Source organism: Nyctereutes procyonoides, unplaced genomic scaffold (assembly GCF_905146905.1).
Source record: "Nyctereutes procyonoides isolate TBG_1078 unplaced genomic scaffold, NYPRO_anot_genome, whole genome shotgun sequence".
NCBI lineage: Eukaryota > Metazoa > Chordata > Mammalia > Carnivora > Canidae > Nyctereutes > Nyctereutes procyonoides.
The window spans coordinates 878,677-902,061 of record NW_026575159.1 but is presented as its reverse complement, the minus strand read 5'-3'; the positions used below and the strand labels follow the sequence as shown (position 1 = coordinate 902,061).

Genomic DNA, 23,385 nt, shown 5'->3' with positions numbered 1-23,385 from the left:
CCTGGAAGCGCACCGCACGCCAGCCCTGCCGGCCTCGCGCGGGCACCTCGAGCCTGGGCGTGCGGGCTCGCACGGCGGCGCTCACTGCACCCCCCCCCCCACACACACACACACACCCCAGCCCCAGCTCCCGGCCGATTTTCAGCCGAGGCACGCAGCGGTAGCGGAGAGAACTCCCAAGTTCCCAGCCTCCGTTCACCCACTCTCCCCGCAAGCGCGGCCATCCTCAGCCTCCCAGCTGGTGCTCGCGCCACCCGCAGGGGCAGCCAGCAGGCCTCGGACTGCAGCGGAGCTCCGCTGCGGGCCCCCGCTCCCCAGCTCTTCGGGAACCTCGCGGCCGGCGTTCGCGTGCTCGCTCATCGATTGGCACTGCCTTACTCCTGGGGCTCCAGGCGCGGAGGACCCGGCCCCGAGACTGGGAAAGCCCGGCGGAGCGCGGGGCGGGCTCCAAGGCAGGCGGGCCAGGTGATTGCCGATCGCACGGATGAGCGCGGCTCCCGGCTCGCGCTCCGTCTGGCGGGTGGCGGCGCCGGCTAGCCTGTGCGGTGCGAGGCCGGAGTCGCGCTTCCGCCGCCCCCTCGCCTCGCGCCTGGGCGCGCTCGGCCTCCCGCTGTCCCCGGGAGGGCCGCCCCGCGTAGGGCTCTCGCGCCGCCCGGGGTGGGAGCCGGCGCGCTGCTGAGGGAGGGCCCGAGGGAGGGAGCGCGGGCGGCGGCGGCGGCGGCGGCGGCGGCCCCTCCCCTCCCCCTCCCGCCGCCGCGGAGCGCGCAGGGAGCAGCCGGGGGCTCGGTGGCGGCGGCGTCTGGCCCCGGCTCCTCCTCCTCCTCCATCTCCTCCTCGCTCCCTCCATCTGCCGTGGTTATGGCCCGTCGCTGGAGCACAAAAGCGTCTCCGCGGTGGAGGTCTGCGTTGGTCTTGCTTTTCCTCTCCGGAGTGTACGGTGAGTGTCCGCGCCCCTGCGCCCCTGCGCCCCGCTGACCGAACAAAGCTGGGGCGACCCTGGGCCCCGAGGCCTCCAGGACGGGGAGAGCCCCCCGCCGCCGGCGGGACAAAGAGCCGGCGAGGGGTGGATGTGCCGAGGGGTGCCCACACGCGCAGATGCTTTCGCCCGCTGCCCGCCTCCAGCCCCTCGGGGCAGTGCGAGAGGGCTCTGGGCGTCCCGGCGGAGGGAGTCCCGGCGCGGGTGCGGGGGGCGCGGGGGGGACGGGGGGGCGGGGGCGGACTTCCCCACCCGGGGGCCTCGCACGCGGAGATGTGGGACTGCGAGAAGGGGGCGGGGGTCGCCCTCGCCGCGGTCGGGACGGTCCTGCCACCCCCGACCCTTCCGGGGTCAGGAAGTTCTCTCCCCAGTGAAATTCCCACCGTGCCAATCCCCCATCTTCTTCCCCACTCCCCGCGGAAGCCGCCTGCTGCTCCCTTCCCACTTGGGAGGCCGAGGCTCTGCTGAGCCCGGGCGTGCTGGATCCCGTCCCTTCCCCAGAAGCAGCACGCGGGAGAAGGCCAGAAAATAGTTTCCAGCCCCACCTCAGACTCTCCCTTAGGGTGTACATGTCTGCCCTGACTCCTGGTTCATTTGTCATTTCATCCATCATTGGCCGCTAATGCTGTCACTGTCGCTTCATTCCAGTCTGCGGATTGCGTTGCACATACTCCTTTGAGGCTAAGGGAAAGCTGAAGCCTGTGTGTGAAGACTAAGCTTTATGTTACATCAGAGTCTGAACTAGAGCTAAATGGAATTAATTAGAAAGAGCATTCATTGCTTGAGACTGGAGTTCCACTTCTGGCTTCATCGTTCTTAGTTTATCAGTGAAACGCATTGAAAAGGTGTTTCGGGGAACACGGTGAACCTTTACTCTTTAGAGTGGCGTTTTTTTGTTTCTTCAGGAGGAAATAATGAGAAGCTATCATTCTTTGGTAAATTTCACTTATAAAACGTCCAAGTCGTCTGCCACAAACACTCATTCCACTGACGGTGTGGTGATGGAGTTAAGGCAACACGTAATTCACCAGCAAGTACTTAACCTCTTTTGAAAGCATTTATCTGTGGAATTGAACGATGGTTACTTTTAAGACCTGAGAAATCACAGTAAATGAATTTAATGAACATAACATTTACGGACAACCAAAAAATAGTTTTTCAGTGTGATTTAAAATGTATTGCTTGCCACCCGACCCAATTAACGTATTATTTTTGTTTGGGGTGGAGAAAGGTTTCATCCACATTCGATGTGGTAATTGCCTGTGGTGTGCTTCTGTGTGATCAGAAAACCCTGTGCATGACTTTTGTGTGTCAGTTGCATCAAGTCGTTGTGATCCCTACTTGCCTGATGACTTGTGGGTTTGGGTCTACACCAGAGATCAATAAGCTATTTTGTTGTTTATTCTAGCCTGAAGGTGGGTATAGCTCTGCTTTAGGTTTGGTGTAATCGCTCAGAAGAAAGAAGAAAGTAGAAAGGCATCTTTAATCTAGGGTGATTAGAAGTGTCCTGCTTTTGTCCTCTACTATAGTCAGAATTTAATCTTAGTGTGGTGTCTGATCAGAATGGATAAATAAATGAGCTCTTTTAGCTCTTTCATTAAAACCTGTGTCATTAGTGTTTGAACTAGAAGTTTTTTTGCCTCCAGGGATAAGAGGCTGTGAACCCTGTAATTTGTCTTGGTACATTCTTTTGTACTTGTACACAAAACGGCTTTCTGGTAGGTGCTTATCAAAGATTTATCTTTTTGGAATTTGTGTTCAGTGAGGAATTGTTAGTAGGCAAAGAATGAAACTCTTTTTCCAACAGTGTGGGACCATGTTATAAAACTAGCAAGTAATTGTGCCAGCATTGATGTCTCAAACCACAGCAAGTTTCAAAGTATAAGAAAAAAGGAGGTAGTGAGCCAGGCAGAACATTAAACTATGTGAGCAGAGATTAAAGGTACCCTTCACCCTGCAACTGGGGAAATTCTCTTTATAGCTGCACTTTTGTCCTCTTCTGTCTCTCCAGCCATATGTGGGTTTATATGAGCTTTAACGATAATACTAATACGGGGGGATGTGCTTCTATAACAGTAGTGGGGTTTGTTTAACTTGAATATGCACTAGTTGTGAGGAATAGTGGATGCATCCAGAGAAATATCCATCACTGCAGGTCTTTAGAATAGATATGATCTGTGATTTAAGAGACTGTGCCTTCCTTATGCATCAAAAAGTGTTTTGTTTTTTAAAGATTTATTTATTTATTCATTCATTCATTCATTCATTCATTCATTCATGACAGAGAGAGAGTGAGGCAGAGACAGACACAGGCAGAGAGAGAAGAAGCAGGCTCCATGCAGAGAGCCCGATATGGGACTCGATCCTGGGCCTCTGGGATCACTCCCTGGCCGAAGGCAGACCTTCAACTGCTGAGCCACCCAGGTGTCCCTGTTATTTATTTATTTATTTATTTATTTATTTATTTATTTATTTATTTATTTATTTATAAAGTGGCTTCAAAAATAATTATAAATCCTTCTTAAAACAGCTGAGTGTTCAGGGTCTCCTAGGTGGCTTAGTCAGTTAAGCTTCAGATTCTTGATTTCAGCTCAGGTTATGATCTCAGTGTTGGGGCATCAAGCCTCACGTTGTGGTCTGTGCTCAGGGAAGAGTCTGCTTGTCCCTCTCCTTCTGCCCCCCCCCAACCCCCACTCTACCCCTACCCCGCCCCCACCCTGGCCACCACCCAGGCTTGGACATGGGTGCCTGTGTGCACATGCATGCACTCTCCCTCTCTCCCTCTGTCTCAAATAAATTAAATTAAAAAACAACAACTGAGTGTTCATAGTAACCCTTAGCATAGACTGTGGAAAAAAACAGGTTGGCCAATATTTAGGCAGTTCTAATTCTAAGTCTTCACAGAATGACTCTTACCCATTAATGGCAATATTAAATGGCTCCAAGTTGCATCTTGAATCTTTGAAACATTTCATACATCTTTTTAAAAGATTCTGTTTATTTTGTTGTTTATTCTCTTCATATGGCCATTTTAGTGGTCTATGTATGTGACTATTAAATTTGAGCATTTTAGCGGAATAGTGTGACTTACTATGTTACTTTTCTGAATGTTAAAGCTTTATTTGAAACGCTAAATTGTGATAGGAAATATAGTTAATGTTTTCTAGAAGTAGTTATTTAAAAACCAGTAATTATCGGGCAGCCCCCGTGGCACAGCAGTTTAGCGCCGCCTGCAGCCTGGGGTGTGATCCTGAAGACCTGGGATCGAGTACCACGTCAGGCTCCCTGCATGGAGCCTGCTTCTCCCTCTGCCTGTGTCTCTGCCTCTCTCTCTCTCTCTCTCTCTCTCTCTCTCTATGAATGAGATAAAAAATCTTACAAAAAAATAAAAATAAATAAAAACCAATAATTATCTTTAGAGAGCTGCTGTATCTTAGCTATTGTAACTATTGCCTAAGAGTTAGAAAGTAAAAGTTGACCTCTGCTTCTGGAAGTTTGAAGGGATAAAAACATTAGTGGGAGCGACTGTGAGCTTTGCTGGGCATTGTTTTAGGCGTACTGTAAGAGAAGGTGTTTCTTCAGATCTCACATAAAGATGTCTGGTTTTTGCAAGTGCATGGAGGTTTCCGAAACTGTCTCCTAGTCAACAGAAGCTGTTGGTTGGCTCATCTCCCAAGCCATAATTTGGTAATCGTAATGGTTCCATTGCTTTATCCTTTTCCACTTCTGTTTGTGTCCCAGATCACTGCTTTCTAACTTTTTTTTTTAACTGAAACCCAACCTTAAAATACATTTTATGTTACTCCCTGTATACAGAACAAAACAAAGATTGTGAAATAATACTCTTACTACTTGTGATGCACTCCAACATGTTATCTTCTGTTTATCCCCCATTCTCTCACCCTTCCTTTCTTCATTTGCTGGTTGGACTCATTAATTTTGGACCTAGATTGAAATTCTTAGTTTGAAAAATACAGCCCTAGATGAGACCTTAACATGTAATTTCAAATGTTTGTGATATTTGTAGATCATTTTACAATAGCCTTGGAGAGATGCAGATGGTTAGTTTCTGGCTACTTACTGCCAGAGCATTTGATAGCAGTAAGAACTCTTCCTGGCATCCACTGACTGTCCTGTGATAAAATTCTTCTTTAAACTGGTTTTCAGCTAATTATAGTCAAAAGTCTTTGCTATACACAGTACTGTTCTAGAGGTTGTAGTAACATAAAATATTCTCTTTATCCTTGCATTTTATATATAATGGGTAAGTATTTTCTCATGAATTTTATGGAACATTCAGTAGCATTTTATAAATTTCCAGTTTAAGGATAGACTAGAAGTTCCAATTTTAGAAAGGTTGTAGAAATAACTGGAACATGAGGAAAAAATCTAAACCAGATTCCAATTACTTCTAAAAAAAGTCAAGCTTGATTACATAAAATATGTTGAATAAAACTGAATTAATTGCTTAACATAAACCCTTCCTTGGGTTTAGAATCTAAATTATCCTGGGGAGAATATGAAGGTACACAGACATTCCATAAAATTCTAAATGGTTATCAGACCATTTAGACCATCAGTATTTAAATGACTACTTTCTGAGGCTAGCCATATTCTAAGAATATGGAAGAGAGGGATCCCTGGGTGGCGCAGTGGTTTAGCGCCTGCCTTTGGCTCAGGGCGCGATCCTGGAGACCCGGTATCGCATCCCACGTCGGGCTCCCGGTGCATGGAGCCTGCTTCTCCCTCTGCCTATGTCTCTGCCTCTCTCTCTCTCTCTCTCTCTCTTTCTCTCTCTCTCTCTGTGTGTGTGACTATCATAAATAAATAAAAATTTTTAAAAAAGAATATGGAAGAGATTTGAATGATATATGGTAAATGATTTAGAAGATTCCTAGAAAGTAAAATCTCTGACAAAAACATAAAAGTGATGTCAGGCTGAAAAGTGAGCAGCAGTTAGAGAATGGAAAGAAAAGACTTGACTTTTGTTGTTAGACGATTTAAAGCTTATCAAGAAATTAAGGGAACAGTGAAACCTTTTTGTGTTTCTGATCTGAGGTGTTTTTGTAGTTGAGATTTTTTTCTTTCTTTTTTTTTCTTACCTTTTATCAATGCCATTATGGTTTAAAGAATGAAAAGTAAAAATGAGGTAAGTAAATATAGGTGAGATTTATATAGATTTAAGCAAATAGAAAATGTTTTTATTTCATAATGGGTTTAGGCTTTTTCTTGCTGCAAGTCTTTATAGGTAAATGAAGATTGTTCTAAACTTGGGAATTGAAGTTGAGTTAATCTCTAATTTCTAAAGTTACCTTTCCCTCCAGTTTCTTCTCTTTTTCTCCTTACTCTCCCCACCCCCACTGGTTTTGGAAGAAGTAAGTGACAGATGTACACTACTTATTCCCATTTTCTAAAGCATAGGATTAGATCCTGTAAATACAAGTTACTAGTCTGTTCAAATACATGTCATCAGTGTTTTTATGTATATGTGATAATAGGTTCGTGTATAGACCTATCCCTTTATTTTTAGTTTCAGTACTGAATTGGGTTAAAGAATTCTCACTGTTGGAGCTATAGAAGGAAGGGAGGGAGACTAACATTTATTATATTAAGTTTGTAACATTTATTAAATTAAGTTCAGATACTCTGCTTGGTCTTTATTCATTGCCATTTAATCTTCAGTAGGTCTCAGCAATCCTATAAGGTATTGGTCTCTTTTCTATGGAAGAGAAAATTGAAGCTCAGAAAGGTTGTGGCTTATCTAAAATCAAACCACTAGGAAGTAGTAGACTACGCCAGATTTCAGCCTCATCCTGTCTCTTCACTCATCATTCAGTTAGCAAGTGTTCATTGAGCACTTGCTTTTATCTGGTACTGTGTAAGACACAACAGCCTGATGAACATAGTTTCTGCTTTCATAAGGTTCATAGTCTAGTAAATAAGCTATAATATGAAACTCATAAGGGGCAGAGATAGTAATAGACACAGTGTAATTAGAAGAAAACTTCTTTGTCTAGTTGTTTGTGAGACCTCAAGGATGGCTGACCCTATTATGATTGGGAAAAGAGCCTTGTACTTGGGACATACCTGTGAAAGACCCAGAAGCAGGAAAGTGCTGATGTGGAAGAACTGGTGTCACAGGTAAATGAATAAAAGCAATGTACTGGAGCACAGTGATCATAAGGGAGAGTGGCAAGGTGAGCTTAGAATCAGGCAGGAACTCAGGGCTTTGGAAACCATGGTAAAGAGTTTGGGTTACTTAAGTGTAACTATAGAAAAGGTTTAAGTAGACATAATATGATTTGTGGTTTTAAAAACAGTCACTTTTGTCCACAGTGTGGAGGATTGTTGTGAGGTAGACAAGAGTAGATACGGGATGATCAGGTTTTGCCTGTGCTCCCGGTGAGAGGCGCAGGATCTTGGACCAAGGTAGTAACAGTACAGATAGGAGAGTATGGATTGCCTTTTTGATAGGAAAGAAAGGGATACTTCTCTCTTGTCACAACAGAGGAGGAGGAAATATTGGTGCCAGTGTACTTAGATCTTTAAGTTTCAGGGTGGGAAGATGGAGATTTCCTCTATGACATGGGATCAGATGAGAGTGAATGGGAGGGAGAAAAAGTTGAGGGTGATTGGTTTCCACAATTCAGTAGAGGAGGTTAGACCCTTAGGAAGTTTCTGTTATTTAATCTAGAAAAGAAAAGGCTAAGAACACATAATGCAAGAAGGGATATTGTGGTGAACAGCTGTACAACACATGGCAAAAAGGAATGAGGATTTCAGTTATAAGGGGAGAAGCTTAACAAATGTCCTGCGGAGAACTCGGTTCTAAGGACTATCATTGTTGTCAATGAAATAAGTTATAGAATATAACTTTCTACAGTGTTTTAAGAGTATTTGAGGCAAGAAGCAAAGGGTAGGATAAAAGTTATATTTAAAGACCTTTTTGCCCAAGTTAAATGCTTTATATTAAGTGGCCAATTAAAGATTGCTTTGTATCTTAGAAGAGGCAAGGATGTATTCGTAGATTAGAGAATGTCAGAAATTTGGGGGGAAAGTGACCTTTTAATTTTTATTCCCCTGGATTGTTTATTTATGGAAGATACAACTTTAGAAGATCTTGAAACCTCAAAATAAATGAAGCTGACAGAATAGTTTTCTGGTTGACTCTTAAGTATTCAATAACTCAGTGCTCTACTAGGATCAGTTTGGTGAGAAGTGAAATTGCTTTACACTTATGTTCATACCACTGAATGAGAGTAACTTGATATCTACCCTTAATTCACTTACATTTCCATTTTTAGAGAAATAGGGAATGGTGCTAATCTTTTAACATTGAATTGATTAAATGGAGCACAGTACCATGTTTAGTAGTTGGGATTTGCCTTTTAAACGTAAGTAAGAAAGTAAGCCCTTTCTTATCTGACTTAATTTCACTAATTATTAAAGCATCATTTAGGTTTTACGTTAATAAGTTGGAGAAAAGATGAATCTTCAGATTGAGTATATTCTGAAATAGAATTCAATTTCTTGAAATTATTAATGCCTGTTCTACTGACACTAGAGCTTTTTACCAAGACTTAGAATACAGAACACCTTTACTAAGAAATGCTTTGCTTGAATTCTGAGTATCCATGGGGTAAGTATAGCAGAAACTGAAATTGAGAGCCGTGATTTTCCTAAGGTTCATATTCTCTATTGCAGTTTTCTCTTTCTATAGAGACCCATTGTTTTTTTGTCTACATTATTTTAACAGCTCCCAACTCATCTTGACTCTAGTCTTGTTCAGATTCAGCCATATACATAGAAGCAGCCAGAGTGGCTTTTCTAAAGTACAGATATCATTATGTAATTTTCTTGCTTAAAACCCAACAGTAGTTTCCTGTTCCTGAAATACAGGCATAACTCACTAGGCCCTCAATGATCAAACTAGTTTTTCCTTTCTTGTCTCTTGTTACTTCTCCTCATCAGTCCCATACCCTCCACCATATTTCTGCCATACTAAACATATTTCTCTTGTCTCCTGGCCTTTGCATACTCTGTGCCCTGCCCCCTCTCTGCCTGGCTTTACCTTCCTTCTTTTTTTTTTTTTTCCTTAAGATTTTTATTTATTGGGATCCCTGGGTGGCGCAGCGGTTTAGCGCCTGCCTTTGGCCCAGGGCGCGATCCTGGAGACCCGGGATCGAATCCCACGTCGGGCTCCCGGTGCATGGAGCCTGCTTCTCCCTCTGCCTGTGTCTCTGCCTCTCTCTCTCTCTCTCTCTGTGTGTGTGACTATCATAAATAAATAAATAAAAAAAAAATTAAAAAAAAAATTTAAAAAAATAACAAAATGAAAATATTAAAAAGATTTTTATTTATTTATTAGAGACAGAGAGAGAGAGAGAGAGAGAGAGAGAGAGAGAGAGAGGCAGAGACACAGGCAGAGAGAGAAGCAGGCTCCATGCAGGGAGCCCTACATGGGACTCCATCCCGGGTCTCCAGGATCCTGCTCTGGGCTGAAGGTGGTGCTAAACCACTGAGCCACCGGGGCTGCCTTACCTTCCTTCTTGTATCACTTTCTTCACTAGGCTAACTCTTGCCTGTCCTCTGGCCTGCCTTTGGATGTTACTTCTTTTGGGCAGTCTTCCTAAAAAGGTGCCCTTCTCAGGAGCATCTCAGACTTCTTATATACAGTATTGATATTGGCCTCTTTTACATCTATTTCCCCACGTAGCAGCGCTGCCCAATAGATATATAATGTGAGCCTCAAATACAAGTCATATACATAGTTTTAAATTTTCTACTAGCCATATTTAAAAAAAAGAGATGTTATTAATGTCAGTATTTAACTGAACCCTGTATATCTAAAATACTATCATTTTGACATGTAATCAATAGAAAATAATTACTGAAATATTCTGTAAAGTTTTTTTTTTTTTAATTTATTTATTTTATGATAGTCACAGAGAGAGAGAGAGAGGCAGAAACATAGGCAGAGGGAGAAGCAGGCTCCATGCACCGGGAGCCCGATATGGGATTCGATCCCGGGTCTCCAGGATCGCGCCCTGAGCCAAAGGCAGGCGCCAAACCGCTGCGCCACCCAGGGATCCCCTCTGTAAAGTTTTTAATATTGAAGTCTTCAAAATCCAGTATAAATTTTATACCTATAGCCCATCTTAATAGACTAACCACATTTCAGATGTTTAATAGACACTTTGGAAAAAAGTCAGTGTCTGTTAAAGTCGAATGTAAACATGCCCTGTGATCTAGCAATTCTACTCCAAGGTATAAACTCAAGAAAAGTGAGTACATAATGTGTGCCAAAAGACATGTACAAGATTATTCATAGCATCCTTACTTGTTATAGTCCCAGGTGAAAAACAGCCCCTCTGTCCATCCCCAGTAGAATGGATGAGTTGATTATGGTGCATTAGCATAAGAGAAAACTGCACAGCAACAGTCCTCAAACTTTTAGATCTCAGGACTCCACACTTTTAAAATGACAGGTATTTATGTTTGACCATAAATAGCATATATTAAATAAAAATATGTAAAATGACAACTATATTTTCCCAAACAAACAAAAACTAGTGAGAAGCATGGTGTTGCTATACATTTTTGTGATTTAATGTCTGGCTTAATAGAAGACACCTGATTTCTCATGTCTGTCTCTGCAGTCAGTCTGTTGTGATATGTTTTGGTTGGAAGTATAGGAAGAAATCTTGCCTCACATAAATGTGTTATTGTAAAGGGAGAAACATTTTAGTAGCCTTTTCAGGTAAATATGAATATTCTTTGATGCTACACCAGAACTTGACAAGTATTTTTTTAAGAAAAAAAAAATTTAGTTGCAGCATGGAATCTGAAATCATAACTCAGTGAACTTTATTCTGTTAAACTCTGAAAGGGTCTTGGAGAGTCCCAGGAATCCAGTGACCACATTTTGAGAATAACTTGCTTATAAAGGAATGAAAAATAACCAACTACTGGTACCTGTAGCCGGGGTGGATTTCACATGTTGATCAAAAGAAGTCAGACACAAAATTTTAAGATACTATGTTGTTAAAACCTAAGAAGTTAGAATACAAGATTGAGTTGTTACCTATTGATGGGAAAGGGGGAGGTTGTCATGGAGAGAACTGACTACCAGGGTAGCTTTTGGGCTGCTGGTCGTGTGCTACTTCTTGACCTAACTGGTAGTTAACACAGATAATGGAGTTTTATTGCGATTGCTTATTGAACTGTAAACTTTCAATTAGTGCGTTTATGTATATGTCTCAATTAAAAGTTAAGTAATAAAAATTTTTAAAAATAGAACAGTGTTCGATAATGGTATCTATAGAAAGTTTTCTGATAATTTATATTCTCTCTAGTGCTTGGTTTTTTACTTTTGTTTTTTGTTTTTCCTTTGGGTTTGCTAATTAAAAACAGTTTTAAGGGGCGCCTGGGTGGCTCAGCCAGTAAAGCGTTTGCCATGATCTTAGTTAGGGTCGTGGGGCCTAGCCCTGCCTTGCGGCTCCCTGCTCATCAAGGAGTCTGCTTCTCCTTCTACCACTCCTTCTGCCTGTGCTCTCTCTCTCTCCCTCTCTCAAATAAATAAAGTATTAAAAAATAAAATAAAAAGTTTTAAAACTTTGTACTTTGAAAATTCCAAACATATTCAGAAGTAGAGAAACTAGTGGTAATTAACCTGGTAGACCCAATATCCAGATTCAACAAATTATCATTATATGGCCAGCCTTGTTTTATTTAGACTTGTACTCAGTCCCTAAATACAAATGATTTTGAAGCAAATCCCAAACATCTAATTTATTCATATTTTACTATGTATCTTTAAGATGTGAGGGCTTAAAAAAAAAAAACTTGGTACCATTATCACACTTAAAACATTAACAATTCCTAATTATCATCAAATATCTAGCAATGTATACATGGCAATGGTTGTCATATAAACAGGAATTTTTAAACACTGGATCAGGATCCAAATAAGGTCTATACTCTGCAGTTGTTGATATCTGTTACACCTTTAAGGGTTCTCTACCTCATTTTTCTTTTTCTTTTTTGTTAAGTGTGATATTTACTATAGGTTTCTGTTATTTTTAATCAAATTAGAGATTTTCAGCTCCTGTATTAATAAGTTTTTGAGAATAGGTATTTAATTTTGTCACATAAGTTTTTTCATTTCCAAGATGATCATAAGATGTTTATGAGGGCTGGAGTATGCAAGTGAAACATACCTAGCATAATGCCAGATAAAACTTGAGTAAGTGAATTTCTTTATCCATGAATGGAGCACATTACATTCATGTGATTCCTAATGTTGAACTATTTTTACATTTATATAATAGGCCGTAACAAGTTGGTAATGATGCAATCTGCTGGAATACATTCAGTATTTTTTTTTTAGACTTTGTGTTCATATTTATGAGATCAATGCATAGTCCTAAATTTCTTCCTCCCTCCTCTCCTTTTCTTTCTCCTGTAAACTAACCTCCCCTCTCTTCCTCTACCCGATTTTCAGATCTAATCCCTAATCTTATAGATGTATTTGTAAACATTTTTGGTTTTGTTGATTTCAGTGGTCAGGAACAATGTAAAAGATTTCATTATTATGGTCCTTATTATTTCAGTTTTTAAGATTAGGAGAGGAGAGTGTTTATGAACTGTGTAATAGAAAAGGGATAGTTAAAAGATTTGTCCTGCTGACAGAAAGGTTCCATTCCTTGTGTGGTTAAGCTTTGTTTCGCTTAGCAAGGTAATAGAGATGAGCCTGTAAGAAGTAAATCCCTTCTTATAAATGGTCCTTAAATAAGCCAATTAGATACCTTAGCGGAGATGAATTCACATTTGAAGGATAGAGGGCAAAACAAAAGTTTTTTAGTTGGTGAAATTAAATTTATCAATTTTTTATTTATGAATTGCGCTTTTGGTGTCATTTCTAAAATACTTTATGTAATCCCATATCATGAAGATTTTCTCTTATTTTTTTTCTAAAAGTTTTATTTTTATGTTATACATTTACATGTAAGATCCATTTTGAGGGTCATCTGCCTTAGGCTCATGTCATGATCCTGGGATTGAGCCCCATGTCGGGTTCCCTGCTCAGTGGGGAGTCTACATCTCCCTCTGCCCCTCCTCATGCTCAGGTTCTCTCTCTTTCTCTTTCTCTAATAAATAAGTAAAATCTTTTTAAAAAAATTCATTTTGAATGTATTTTTTATAAGGTGCAAATTTTAAGAGGCTCCATTTTTGCAAATAAAAATCAGTTTCAACACCATTTGTTTAAAAGATTGTCCTTTTTCCATTGAACTGGAAGATTAGCATTTGTACCTTTGTGAAAGATTAAGTGATCATATATGCATGGGTTTGTTATGTTTTTTTAAAACAACAGTTTGATACAATGAAGTCCAAACTTTTTAAGTGTATAATTCAGTTGTGTTTTTTTTTGTATGTTCACAGGGTTATCCCAACTATGATCATTATCTGATTGTAGAATATTTTCAAAACCATAAGGAAACCCTGTACATATTAACAGTCACCACCACTTTTCCCTCCCCTGCCTTTAGCAACCACTGATTAGCTTTAAGTCACTAAAGATTTGCCTATAATCTGGACATTTCATATAACTGGAATCATATGTAATCTTATATGTCTGAATTATTTCATCTAGTTTGTTTTCATGATTCATCTATGTTATACCATGAATAAGTACTTCATTCCTTTTTACAGTCAAATGGTATTTCATTGATTGGATAAACCACGTTTTGTTTATCTACTCATCAGTTGACAAATATTTGAGTTTCCAGTTTTTAAGAATAATGTAGCTTTGAATATTTATGTACATTTTTTTTTTTTTGCATGGACATGTTTTCAGTTGTCTTGAGTATATGCATAGAGTAGCTGGGTCTTTTGGTAATTCTACATTTACCTTTCTGAGGAAATGCCATGCTGTTTTCCGAATGGTTGTGTAATTTTACCATCCTACCAGAAATGTATAAAAGAGTACCAGTTTCTCTACATCTTCACCAATGCTTGTTATTGACCATCTTTTTATTATAGGCATCCCTATAGGTATAAAGTGGTATCTTAATATGGTTTTGATTTGCATTTTTTTAATGAGTAGTAATATTGAGGTTTTTTTGCGTTATTGGCCATTTGTGGATGTATGTTCAAATCCTTTGCCATTTCTTAATTGGTTGAATTATCTTTTTATTGAGTTGTAAGACTTCTTTATATATTGTGGCTATTAACCCCTTATCAGATATATGGGAAAATGATACATGAGAACGTACTGTTCTTTCTGTTCTATTTTGTGCATGTTTGAGATTTTACATAATAAAGCCAAAAATATATTAAAATATTCCCCAAATTAATTACATTACAGGTACATCCCCATTCTTAATTATTTTGGTTTCTTACGTTTCCTTCTCCCTCTCCCTTTGCTTTTCTTTGTTCCGTATTATTTTTCTTGAAGTCTTTAATTAGTTTGGTTTTTTTAAATTTTGCTAAAGGGCTTCTTGAATTGTATTCTCTCTCCCCCTAGGAAACATGTATTGGTTGTGTGTGTGTGTGTGTGTGTGTGTGTGTGTATTTAGGTATACACAGCTGAAAATGTTTCTTTATTTTGTCTTTACACTTAAATAATGCCTTGCCTTGAGGAGGGCTTTCCAGATTTCGGTATTTTCTGTTCAGAATTCTATCTAGATTTACTTTATGATCTTGTAACTTTAAGTTGCCATTTTGATTCTCATTCCTTTGTTCCTTTGGAAGCTTGTAATAATTTCCTTTTGGAGTTTACAGTTTTCACCAGTATGTGTTTATGTATGTATCTTCAGTCATTATTACTATTTGGTGTTTGGTAGTCATTTTATCTGTGTATTGGAAAGATAGTTTTATACATATGTTGTATATGTTATGTATATGTACATATGTGTATTTTAACTCCATTATCAGATAAAGCCTCTACTTTTGGAACTCCTATTAAGTGAATATTATATATCTTGGCTTTGTTTTTTTATTTCTTAGAGTTTTATATCCTTGTGTTTTTATTCTCAAATTTAAAGATTCTTCAGCGTAGTCTTCTAAGTTATAATTGTCTACAATATAATTAATTAATTAATTGTCTATAATTTATAATGATCTATGATTCTTCAGATGAAGTAATAATTGTACAAAATATAAAGTATTTGTCTTTACAAATAATTTTACTTTTTAATAATGACAATTTTGGTTTTTTTCAATTAGCTCTGGAACAGACATTTGTCTTTCTTATCTTTCCTGTGAATTCTCTTACTCTGTACTTGCCCTTTCCCCTACTCACATCCCTCCTCTGAGATTATAAGAACTGTGGGTCCTTTCCTCAGAAAATAATCCACATAAGCACATTCACAGAGGATTTCGTATATGATATTGTGTGATTCCAAAATTCCTTAAGTCTCATTCATGACCCCTGCTAGTGCCATTTGTGAACTAGCTGCATTGGTACTACCTGGGAACTTGTTAGAAATGCAGAGTCTCAGGCTACCCTAGATGCTGAATTAGAATCTCCATTTTAACAAGATTCACAGGTGATTTCGTTATTTTTTTTTAAGATTTTTTATTTATTCATGATAGACATAGACATAGAGAGAGAGGCAGAGGGAGAAGCAGGCTCCATACAGGGAGCCCAATGCGGGACTCGATCCCGGGTCTCCAGGATCACGCCCCGGGCCAAAGGCAGGCGCTAAACCGCTGAGCCACCCAGGGATCCCCCAGGTGATTTCTTTATATTCAAGTTTGAGAAGCACTGCTGTAGTAGCTTGTAAACCTCTATAAAGTTGTGATATTTGTGATCTATATTGATTGTTTCCCTTTTAAAAGATATATCTGATACATCATTAGGGTCTTTTTTTAAAAAGTCATATCTCAATCACCCAGATTGTGAATGGGTTATTAAAGTAGAAATATTTTTAAATAGTTGCAATACAATATAGTATTTGAATAGCAAGCTATACTATATGAAATAGCAAGAGACAAAGAGACTGATTTATAAACTCACTTTTGTATCAGTAGCAAACGGAGCAGTTACTGTGTGCTGGGAAGTATTCTAATCACGGTGTATCTGTATATACGGTGTATGTACATGTATGATATACACACACTCACTTTCTTCTCATAACAACCTTATCAGCCTGGATACTATCATTTGATAAATAAGGAACCTGAGATACAGAGAAATTTGAGTATTTTAGCCAAGTTCATATAATTAGTAAGTGGAAGAGCTAGGATTTGAATCCAGATAGCTTGGCTCTAGAATCTGTGCTCTTAACTGTTATGTTCTACAGCAGCTTCTTTGTAGTTTTACTTAAACCTCTCTAAAGGTTTAAGTAAATGTGCTGTATTGCAAACTGATTAATTTATGATACATTTGCTCTTTTAAATTCATTACTGGAACTCATCTGCTTGTGGTGCTGATAGATGAGCAAAAGATACCAGATCATTAGTGTTTTCTGAATTAATTTTGGCTTGCTATTAATTGAGATTTCTAAATGGCAAGATGCTGGATTATTGGATTTAATGCTACCTACCCTCAAGGTTTTTTATGAGCCTATTAAATAACTTAAGCAAATACTTTCTACATAAAATATTCATTTTCTTCTTTCCTCAGTAGATGGACAAAACAGAGTTTATAGAAATGGTAATTGGATGGGTAATAAAATTAGAAATTAAAATTAACTTTACAAAGAAATCGCTAGTAAGTATTACATACTAATTTAGTAAATATGTAAAAATCAAACTTGTGTTAAGTGTTCAAAATGTTTAATTAAGGACAGAACCAACATGTGGTTAGAGTGCAATGAAATGAGCATTCCTCCCTGACTAGTAGAAATGGTAGTTCTTGGCTGATGGGTTTATTGGTATTACTTGACATAGATATTGGGCATTTTTCCAGATCACTTTTTGTCATAAACTATTTCTGTAATGTTGAACGTTAGATTGTGTGTGGTTTTGTTCTTATTTATAAATACTATAATAGACATGTCTTTGTTAATATTTATCTTAATTTTTATTATTTTCCTTGTGGTTAAATCATAAAAGTAGAATTACTGGGTCAAAGGTTGGAGTGTTTTCAAATGTCAAAAATAAAAATAATACCCAATTTTTATTGAGTACTTACTATATGCTAGTCAGTGCTTTAAATGCTTTATATATATATATATATATATATATATATATATATATATTCATTACTTTTTTCTGTGTGAATTGTGTTTCAGGCTAAGCAAATAGCATTTTTTAAAAAAATTTTTTGCAGAATTTCCGGTAATGAGTGTATAAAGAATTGCAGGATTAGAAAATCATTTTGCAGCCCCTGATAAAATAATTTGTTTAGTCTAATCATCAGTAAATGACACTATTAGACAAATGGTTATGTGGGAACTTTATGATGGAGAATCAGGTTGCCCTACCTTTACCTATTGATTAGTCTCAGTCTCATGAAAAGAAAGGCAAGGAAATAGTGTGCACGTCCTAATGTGGTACCTATAAAGCATAACCTCTGAAGTATTCCAGCCAAAAATGTTGAACCTGTGTCAAATCAACCTTCTATAGAGAGAGTTGGGAACCATGGCCTTTAAACTGTTTAAAAGCAGCCTGCTGCCTTTCTTGGTTTTGTTTTGTTTTGTTTCACAATGTTTTATTCAAATACAACCAGTGTGGTGCATTTAAGTATGCTTAAGTATGGCTGTTTCATGCCACAGTGTCAGAGTTGAGTAGTTGCCACAGAGACTGTATGACCCACAGAGCCTAAAATATTTACTATCTGGCCCTTTTACAGAAGAAGTCTGCCAGTCCTTGAACTAGATGAACAAAGTTAAGCGACACCATAGAATAGCAGCCTCTTAAAGGACATCTGATCTAGTTTCTGAAACCAGTCTGCTATGGAAAATAAGGGAATATCACTCTAGATTAAGAGAGACTTAAATACACCAAATGAAACATTGAGACTTTGAATCCTGCTTCAACTGTAAAAAAACAAAAACATTTATGAAACAACCAGGAAAGTCTAATTATGGCCTGGCTAGATTAAATGATACCAAGAGTTATTAATTTTGTTAAAATTGTTAAAGTAATAGCATTGAAGGTGGGTGAGAGAATGTCTGTATTTTTAGAGATTCATATTGAAGATGCATATAGAGGTGAAATGATATGTGGCATGTATTTTAACATACTTCACACAAACATACAAAAGAAAATAAGTAGCAAAGGCAGAAAAGTCAAACTCAAGAGTCTTGATGTCAAGGCTCATACACTTTGCACTGTATCATTGTATCATCATTATATACTAGCTGCAGTAGATTTTAGAATTGCCTTCTATGTTGCTTTTAACTATTACTGACCTATCTTTTTAGAATTCTCTCATCTCTTGGAATCCTTGTCAATGTATGCACATCCTTGGCCTTCTCCTGTCCCACTGTATTTAAACATCATTAATAGAGGAGCATCTATCAAGGATGAAACTGTATCTTCTGGTCTTAGTAGAAGAGCTTGGTATTCTATACACCATTCTACTCTTCAGTGGCTGTGAGATTTTAGTTCAGCTAAATGCTAAATCTCAACTTCCTGGGCCATTAAATGAGAATATCAGTTACTCCTGAGATTGTTTTAAAATTAAAGGATGTATATTAAGAAAGTGCTTTGTACTTGATGAAATTATTATCCAAAACAGGACCCATTTATATTTTGGAAAATATTGTGGAGGAGTTAAATGTATGATCTTTATAAGACGCACCTTGGTTTGGGTACTATTTCATAGCTGTGTCACCTTAAGTGAGTTACTTTTTCTAAAATTTAGGTCCTTCATTTGTAAACTAGAGGTAATACCTACCTCAAATATTTGTTCTGATGATTAAATAAATTAAAATTTGTGAAAGTACATAGTATAGCCACTAATACATACTAGGTTGAAATATTTTTTTGTCTTTGTTCCCTTGGAGAAACATACCATACCAATATATCAGAGATGTTTATAATGCTGCATAATTTTTTACAGTTATGTGAAAAGGATAATCCTCAATTTCATGTATGATACTTCCCTAGGGAAATGCCAAGCTGACAGAATAAACTGAATAAACTGCAAGGCATTATTCTAAGATTCTGTGAAAGAGGAAGTTATGAGATGAGCGTTTGTGAACTTAAATAAAGAGCTAACCATTTGCTCAGAGAAAAAAGAATTCCTTAAACATATTCATTAGATTGATGAGCTATAAGCTGTTAAGAGCCCAGGAATTATTGAAGATCAAAAATGGTAAAAGCATCAAGCCTTTGGTCTGGTGTCTCCCCACACCTCCCCAACAAGTTGCTAAAGCTAACAGAATAGTCCTTTGCAATCTGAAAACTGAAGCTACTCATGAGCTTTGAACCATCATTTACTAAAAATTTTACATATTGAAGGGCAATGATAAGGAATAGTGCTCTAAAGCACCAAGTGAACAGTTGGATCTGAAATCTTGCTTTCCCCTTGTGGTTTTCTAACTTCATTCTCTAATGAAGGGATGCCTGTCTTCCTGTGCATATTTCTCCATCCTTTCTTTCCTGTTAGTGTCTGAGAAAACTATAACATGAAACCAAATTATTAATTAATAGAGTGTTTCATGCTTCATTTCAAAATCTGATAATTTTGATTCATTAAACCAACATTTACTGAGATCTAACTGTGTCAGAAACTGGAAGATAGTTGTTGGGAAATAGGAAGGCAGGGAGAAAGAGAAAAAGTAGAAAGAGAAGGATAATATTTTCTCTGCTCTTAGGACACTTAAAATTTGATGTGGAAGAAGTTAATAACCCAAAACCAGATGATAAGGACTGTGGTGGTAATATGTTCATAACTCTGTAGTGATGTGTCGTACTGTGGAAACATCAGTAAGGACTCTTAACTCATCTTGCCATTGATAGAGATCTGTTTCTCAAGCTGAGTTGAAGGAGTTTGGCAAGTAACATGGCAGTGCATTAAACTGTTTCAGGGAGAGAGAACAGCATGTTCAAAAATATCAGTTTCAGAAACCATACTTGTGCAGTGTGTGAAAACCAGAATATGTATGTATGAGGTAAAAGCAGACGAGGAATAGAAAAAGTTAAGAGTCAAAAGAATGAGAAGGACCAGATTTCAGTGCGTCCTAGAGGCTCTTACTACATATAAGGAGTTGAACCAGTTACAGTTTTATAAGCTGAAGATTAATATTGGATATGCCTTCAAAAAAAAAAGTCTCTAGTAGCATGTATCAGAGAATGGATCAGAGAGCTGCAAGACCAAAAATAGGAAGCTTGCAAGCTAAATCATTTATTCATACATTCAGCAAATACAGATGACCCGTGAATAATAGAAAGGTTAGGGATGCTGACACCCCCCCCTCACTACACAGCTGAAAATCCATGTATAACTTTTGACTACCCAAAATATTAATCACTAATAGCCTCCTGTTGACTGGAAGCCTTACCAATAACATAAATGATTGATTAGCATATATTTTGTACGTTATATGTATCACATACTATATTCTTACAATCAAGTAAGCTAGAGAAAAGAAAATGTTATTAAGAAAATCGTAAGGAAGGGGCACCTGGGTGGCTCAATGGTTGAGCATCTGCCTTCGGCTCAGGTCATGCTCCTGGGATCCTGGGATCGAGTCCTGCATCAGGCTCCCTGCAGGGAGCCGGTTTCTCCCTCTGCCTGTGTCTCTGCCTCTGTCTGTGTCTCTCATGAATAAATAAAATCCTTTTTTATAAAGATATAAAATATCTTATTATCTTTATTTTTTTAATATTGATATATTCCAATATACAATGGAATATTACTCAGCCTTTAGAAATGACAAATACCCACCATTTGCTTCAATGTGAATGGAACTGGAGGGTATTCTGCTGAGTGAATTAAGTCCATTAGAGAAAGACAAACATTATATGGTCTCATTCATTTGGTGAATATAAAAAATAGTGAAAGGGAATAAAGGGGAAAAGAGAGAAAATGAGTGGGAAATATCAGTGAGGATGACAGAACATGAGAGACACTCAACTCTGGGAAATGAACAAGGGGTGGTGGAAAGGGAGGTGGGCAGGGGGTTGGGGTGACTGGGTGATGAGCACTAAGGGGGGCACTTGACAGGATGAGCATTATGCTATATGTTGGCATATCGAACTCCAATAAAAAAATATACAAAACAAAACAAAACAAAAAGAACACCAAACTGGGAATAAAGTATGCAGGTTCTAAGAAGAAAAAAAAATAATAGCAGCTCCTTTACAGGGTGATTATGAAGATTAAATGTACTGAAGCATGGAAATGGCTTAGACCATCATCTGGCAAATAGTACCTCTCATATTAGTTGTTGCTATCTTTGTTTTAAGAGTATAGGCTTTGAGTGAGACAAATCTGCCTGAATTCTGGCAGTGCTACTTACCTAGTTGTGTAGCCTTGAGCAGTTCTCTTAACCTCTTTAATTCTCAGTTTCTCCACATATGAAATGGGGATAGTACTTATTTTACAAATATGCTGCAAGGATTAGTAATATTGTAGGAAAAGCACCAACCACAGTGACTGACATAAGGTGAGAGCTCAATGAATGTTGGGGAGGTGGTGAGTATCAGGCAAAAATTTGCAGCTCAAGGGAAAGATTCTGATTAGGAGTGAAAATTTGGGATCTACCAATATGGAGGACTTAAACCTTTAAACATGTATGCTGAAAAGAGTTTCTAGAAAGAGGATAACATGCCAAAAGACCTCTGAATGGTTGGCAAGAATGATGATTTACTAAGAGTATTGGTTGAGGACGTTGTTTGGAGGCTCAAAGAGAAAAATGAAGGACTCATGTAGTTCATGAGGGAATTGAAGATAGAGATAGATAAGGCTTTATTAAAAGGTTATGCTCCCAACATTGAGTATCCAGATGAGTTAAAACCATGAATTTATAGTGACACTGTTCCTCATAGTTATGTGATTTTCTCCAACTATCAGAAAACTAGATTCAGAGTTCATATTTCTGAGGGTAAAGTGTTTGATAGCTGAGTCATTGGTAATCTTTGTCTTGAGTTTCAGAAATGTGCTACGGCTAAAAACTAGACAGAAGAAGGGCTGGAGCAAATGATAGGTAAGAAAGCTCCATTAGTGAGTATAAATTCAGAAAGTTTGGCTGAAAATGGAAAGACTAATAAGTAAGATAAGAAATGGGGAGGTAAACTAGCAAGAAAAAGGTTTTCTCTTAAGAATGAGGAAGACTGGGAGCCCCGGTGGCTTAGCGGTTTAGCGCTGCCTTCGGCCCAGGGCGTAATCTTGGAGACCCAGAATTGAGTCCCACATCAGGTTCCCTGCATTGAGCCTGCTTCTCCCTCCGCCTGTGTCTCTCCCCCCGCCGCACCCCTCTCATAATAAAATCTTTAAAAAAAAAAAAAAAGAATGAGGAAGACCTCAATACATATGTCATCAAGAGAAGACAAAGGAACCAGAAGAGAGGAAGGATCTGAAGGGAAGGGCAAGAGGGGCACTAACGAATGACTCCAGGATCCATAGTGATTTTGGACATTGTATCCTCAAGTCCTGTGATGGAGTTTCTAATAAACTTGAGAATAATCTTCCCAGTTAGTGAAAAACCATTCATAATGTCATGTTCTCTGTCATTGATATTAGAAGTAGAAGGGAAGTACTTATTGTTTCATATTGCATAAATAATAAAGGTAAGAAAAAGACAACAGTATGTATATTTGGTGCCAAAGAAAATATGGAGTTAATGTCAAGGAAAACTTAAATCTATAAAAGATACTCTGATTTTAACAATTTAGTAATTTTTAAGTGTTGTCAAAAGTATACTTTAAAAATATAAATGGTTAGGGACGCCTGGGTGGCTCAGTGTTTGAGCGTTTGCCTTTGGCTCAGGTCATGATCCTGGTCCTGGGATCAAGTCCCTCATTGGGCTCCCCTTGAGGAGCCTGCTTCTCCCTCTACCTGTGTCTCTACCTTTCTCTCTCTCTCTGTATCTCTCATGAATAAATAAAATATTTTAAAAACATTTTTAAAAAGGTAAATGGTTACTGATGATAAATTCTGCTTTCTTTTATTTCTACCTCTAAAAGGCTATTTTCCTGCAGTCTGACACGTTAAATTGCATTTACCTTCGTTGTTATTACCATTGCCCACACTATTTCTGTTTGTTTGCTTTGGTCTTTGGGTAAATTTCAAAGTGTTATCAGTGATGTCAACAAGAATAGGAAAGCTGAAGCCATACATTACCCTTCTCATTATTGAATCTTATGTATAAGAACACTTTTGAAAGTGAGCTGTTGCTATAGGAGAGGGTACTGTATATGCTTTAGTATTTTATTAAATGATAGTTCTGGTACCATTTTGTCAATAGTATTAAGAAAAAAAATCACCTGTAATCATTTCTTAATTATAACAT

The 23,385-nt window shown here is 38.4% G+C and overlaps 1 protein-coding gene across 2 annotated transcripts in view; it reads left to right on the top strand.

The window, feature by feature from the left end:
- Window positions 1–733: 733 nt before the first annotated feature.
- The window catches only part of LRP12 (LDL receptor related protein 12), a 72,284-nt gene continuing 49,632 nt past the window's right edge, over window positions 734–23,385 (top strand). For both annotated transcript variants that reach the window (XM_055314348.1, XM_055314347.1), the window contains exon 1: window positions 734–937. In XM_055314348.1, the coding sequence (XP_055170323.1) occupies window positions 859–937 (79 nt within the window). In that variant the 5' untranslated portion in view covers window positions 734–858. The remainder of the gene's footprint in view (window positions 938–23,385) is intronic.